This window comes from Triticum aestivum, chromosome 4B (assembly GCF_018294505.1).
Source record: "Triticum aestivum cultivar Chinese Spring chromosome 4B, IWGSC CS RefSeq v2.1, whole genome shotgun sequence".
Classification (NCBI taxonomy): domain Eukaryota; kingdom Viridiplantae; phylum Streptophyta; class Magnoliopsida; order Poales; family Poaceae; genus Triticum; species Triticum aestivum.
The window spans coordinates 368,855,562-368,860,424 of NC_057804.1; the positions used below are offsets into that span (position 1 = coordinate 368,855,562).

The window sequence follows — 4,863 nt, forward strand, 5'->3', positions numbered from 1 at the left end:
GCCTTAAGCGCCCGAACAGGTAGCTGGCGCCCACGCGCCTCATCTCATGGGCCGGCCCAGCAAGCTGCACAAAAAGCAAGTTGCGGAGGAAAGGAAAAAGCTGGAGAAGCAGGATTCGAACTGCAACCAACAAATGTGAATGCTTGCACGCATTACCACTGGGACACAATCAGTTAGTTGATTACTAGTGGAAACAAATATCTTTTGGCCACTTATTCAGCACAAACCTTAAACATATATACTATTATTGTATATCCACTATACTTATTTGAATATAAAAAATATAAATTTGAAAAAGAATTCATAAAAACCGTGAATTGAAAGAAATCAAATATTTTCAAAAAGGTTTGTAACAATGGAAAAAAAATCGCAAAAAGGAAAAGGTTCATGACTTTTAAAAAAGTTCATTGAATTTGACAAAAGTTCATCAATTTGAAAAAAAGTTCACGAATTTAAATAAGTCATCAAATTTGAAAAAAAAGTTCATCAAATGTGAAAAAAAGTTCATCAATTTGAAAAAAGTTCATCGGATGTTGAAAAAAGTTCATCAAATCTGAAAACAGTTCATCGGATCTGTAAAAAGTTCACCAAGTTTTAAAAACGTTCATTATTTTTGAAAAATGTTCATTGATTTTGAAAAAAGTTCGTAAATTCTGAAAAAAGTTCGCAAATTTTTTAAGAAAGTTCATCGATTTTGAAAAGAAGTTCACAAAAAACTGGAAAAAGTTCACACATTTGAGAAAAGTTCACTAATTTTGAAAAAAAGTTCATCAATTTTGAAAAGGTTCACGAATTTAAGAAAAGAAAAAACAAAAAAGGAAAAGGAAAAGAAAAGAAAAAGAAAGGGAGGAAAGTAGATATAAAATAAACGCCAGAAGTTATCACACAAGGTCGTTGTGGCCGCGTGGTTAGTCGACTTACTCGAGTACAAGAGGTCCCTTGTTCGAGTCACCACGCCCGTGTTTTTGGAGAAATTGCAGTTTTAACGCAAAAAAAATTCTAAAACGGGCCGGCCCAGGTTGGAGTTGGGGGTGTGCGCCGGTTTGCGATTAACACAATAACGGGCGTAGCGGGCGCCAAATAGGAACCAGCATCCTATACAGCGGGTAGGTTGCCCGCTAGCGACATAGCGCGCATCCCCCGAGCTCCCCGTTGAGCATATGGGCCGGCCCGTTTGCAGTTTATTTTTCCCACCGGTTTTGGGAAGGTTCTAGAACCTTCCTAGAACTGGTTTTTTTGTTTTTATGTTTTCTATATTGGTTTTTCGTTTTCCTTTCTTTTCTTATTTTTTCTTTCTTTTTCCTTTTTATTTTCTATTTTCTTCTTCTTCTTCACTTTTTGACTATTTTTGGCATTTTTTATTTTCAAATTCGTTTAACATCTTTTTTTTTCATTGAATTCAAAAAATGTTCAACCATGTAAAAAAATGTTCAACAATAAAAAAATGTTCATCAAATTTAATTTTTGTTCACCAGATTTTTCAAATGTTCATAAAAATTTAAAATAATTGATGGAAGTAAAAAAAAGTTCATCGGATTCCTTTTTTGTTGATTATTTTCAATAAATGTTCAGCACATTCAGAATTTGTTCACTGAATTAAAAAAATTGATCATTTTTTCAGAAAATGTTCACCAAAGTCAATTTTTGTTCATAATTATTTCAAAAAAGTTTTCTTGAATATAAATTTTGCTCATCAAATTAAAAAATGTTCATGAAATGCCAAATTTTTTCATCGTTGTTTAAAATATTTTCATGAAATTCAAAAAATGTTCATTCCTTTGAAATCACGAACATTTTTTGAGATCTAGAAATGTTTTTGAATTCGGTGAACATCTTTTAATTCCGCGAGCATTTATCATTTTGTGAACATTTTTTCCAGTCATGAACAATTTTTGAATTCTCGAACATTTCACAAGTTGTAACATTTTTTAAATCCCGAATTGGTCTTACAATGGAAAACCATTTTTTAAAAAGAAATAAAATAGATGCTTACCCTTTCCCGCCCCACACATGGCCTTCCCATGAGGGAGCGCGGGGGAAGCGGGGGGTACGCGGTCCGTTCGCTAGCGCGTACAGCGCTAAATAGGAGGTCTCGGCAGGTCCTTACGCGCGGAGGTGCAATTAGAAGGAATGTGCTACGCGGGCCGAGCTTATAAAGGGGCCGAACAAAATGTCCAGAGTATACACGGATCTAGGCCTACCGCACAGGCCTCCAGCGACACTCACGCTCGCTCCCCACGAATGTCGCGTGCGGCCACCAGAATATTCCCGACGCCGTCGTTGCTCCCACTTCCACTTTCCAAGTGGCTGCGTAGGCGGCGGCCAAGCATCTGCCCAGCGAGGAGAACCTTCGCGATGGCGGCGTCCGGATTCGGAGGCGGCGAGGCGTTCCGGCTGTCGGCTGCGGCGGGGGCCGGCGCGCTGAAGCTGCACAAGGGCGACATCACCCTCTGGTCCGTCGACGGCGCCACCGACGCTATCGTAAGTTCCTCCGCTACATCCCATCGACCAATCCCACCTTGTCTCCTCCACGCCATACTGGTTGCATATGTGGATATGCTTGGATAGGTGAGATGGGTCGAGTTGTATTTTATTTTACCAGATACGGAGTAGCAGCTACCGGCGCGTAGTGGGATCTGAGCATGGGATCGGAACTGAACCCAGTTTCGGAACCATCAGATGGCGTTGTAGTTAGGCTGGCTTCTCAGATGGAACAGGCCTTTGCCTAGGTCTGGGTTGGTGAACAGGGTCTTCTTAGCTATGCTTATTTTCTGTTTTAATGTCCGTATCGGTTCCGTCTGCCATTAAGGGCATCACCAAGAAGTCTGAATCAAGTTCCCCAATGACTGTCAGCTTATTTTCCATGGAGTGGAATTTGACTTCTGGGCCTCAAATCATCAGGAAAGTTGCAGTCCCTTCTGCAACAAGTTTATAAATCCAATATCTTATTACAAATCCATTCAGCCAGTTAGGTCTTAAGCCTTTGCAAGCTTGTATGATATGATCTACTATGCGAGTATTTACTAAATCCTTTCTGTTACTTCTATTTGTGTTTTATGATAAACTGATGTGTTACATTTTGCATAGAAGCAACTATCTTTCTCTGTATTCAACAGTGAATTATATAACTGAGATTTATTTTGGCAGGTCAATGCTGCTAATGAACGAATGCTAGGAGGGGGAGGTGTTGATGGAGGTATAAACTAGCTTTTGAGAAGTGTAATAATTTTATTTATCACTGATGGTCCAATATCTCATACTCTACTAATTACTAAGTCGAAACCCCTATGTCAGCTATACATCAAGCTGCTGGACCACAGCTTGTACAAGCATGCCGTGAAGTTCCAGAGGTTAAACCTGGAGTCCGTTGCCCTACTGGAGAAGCTAGAATTACTCCGTTAGTACCTTCTCTCATTCATTTTGGTACCAACAGAATGCTATCATCCTGAAACTATATCAATTTGCCTGTATATTGAATGTGAACAGAGCTTTTGAGCTTCCCGTGTCCTGTGTGATCCATACAGTTGGGCCCATATATGATATGGACAGGAAGCCTGAGGTGTCACTAAAGAATGCATACGAGTAAGTTCCTCCTTTTACACTATATATTAGAGAAGGCTGTTCTAGCTGCTGAATCAGGCAAAAGCAACCTGATCTGCATTTGTTAATTGCAGAAATAGCTTAAAGGTTGCTAAAGAGAATGGCATTCAGTACGTTGCATTCCCTGCTATATCTTGTGGTATTTTCCGGTATGTACTAAGTGCACGTTTTCATTCATCTATCTACTTTTTTATGCAGTTTATTTTTTGCACTATCAGAATTTAGAAGTTTAACACGATTTGAGCATGCATGCAGTTACCCTCCAAAGGAAGCATCAAACATAGCTATTTCAGCTGCTCAACAATTTTCAGGGGATATTAAAGAGGTTAGTCGTAGCCGGTGGTAGTATACTACAGTGCCACTGGTATTTGTAACCACATGCCATTTTACACTAAATGCAGGAACTATACAACCAATAATTTAATTGGAAATCCATTATGACTAGTCAGACTTGCAGTATTGCACCTCTCTAGACATGGAAGTTTGTTATCCTGTTTTCGTGGTGTTGTCATCTATGTCTATTAAATATGTAAACCACTTTGTAATTGGCAGGTGCATTTTGTTCTGTTCTCGGATGAGCTCTACAACGTTTGGCGTGGGACTGCCCAGGAGATGCTGACGCAATTTGAGAAATGAATAACTATGATATCAGTGTAGTATGCGCATGTTAGCCAGCGTCTAATATGACCACTAGAGTCTGTTGACCATGATCGTATGTATGGCGCAGTTTGAATGTGTTTATCTGAAAGATAGTTGGATGGATATGCCGGATGAGTGCCCTAATATTTTACCGTTCTTTATGCTTCATTTTCATATCTATAAGATGGCCGGCAAGTGACAGCACATTTACTACTTATTAAGTTCACATAATTTTTTTTTTGAACCTGCGGTACACTTTATTCATCTAAGATAATTGATACATCTCTAATAAGATCAGCTAACAGGAAATCTGGGGGATCATCCTCCCAAGAAAAAACAGAATGTGAATAGAAAGATTTCCTAGCCAGGGTGTGTGCCACATTGTTTGCTTCTCTCATGCAATGGGTAAAGGATACTGAGCGAATCCTTTGAGCTAACAGAAAGCATTCTGCCAGTAGTGAAGAGTAGGTTAATATTTCTAATTCCCATTGCAGGCCTTAACATTTCTATTTAATCAGATTCAAAAATGATTTGGGAACAGCCATAGTTGATCCACTAGCATCATCCCATTCTTTAGCGCCAAACATTCTGCTTAGCACATGAAGGATCACAGCTGTAGCTTCA

The 4,863-nt window shown here is 39.3% G+C and overlaps 1 protein-coding gene across 1 annotated transcript; it reads left to right on the forward strand.

Moving 5' to 3' along the window:
* Positions 1-2,176: 2,176 nt before the first annotated feature.
* Positions 2,177-4,407, forward strand: LOC123092203 (macro domain-containing protein VPA0103). Its single transcript, XM_044513905.1, has 7 exons — positions 2,177-2,481; positions 3,148-3,196; positions 3,295-3,397; positions 3,487-3,582; positions 3,675-3,749; positions 3,856-3,925; positions 4,153-4,407. The coding sequence occupies exons 1-7, from the start codon at positions 2,242-2,244 to the stop codon at positions 4,234-4,236; spliced, it is 717 nt and encodes a 238-aa protein (XP_044369840.1). The 5' UTR covers positions 2,177-2,241; the 3' UTR covers positions 4,237-4,407.
* Positions 4,408-4,863: the final 456 nt, after the last annotated feature.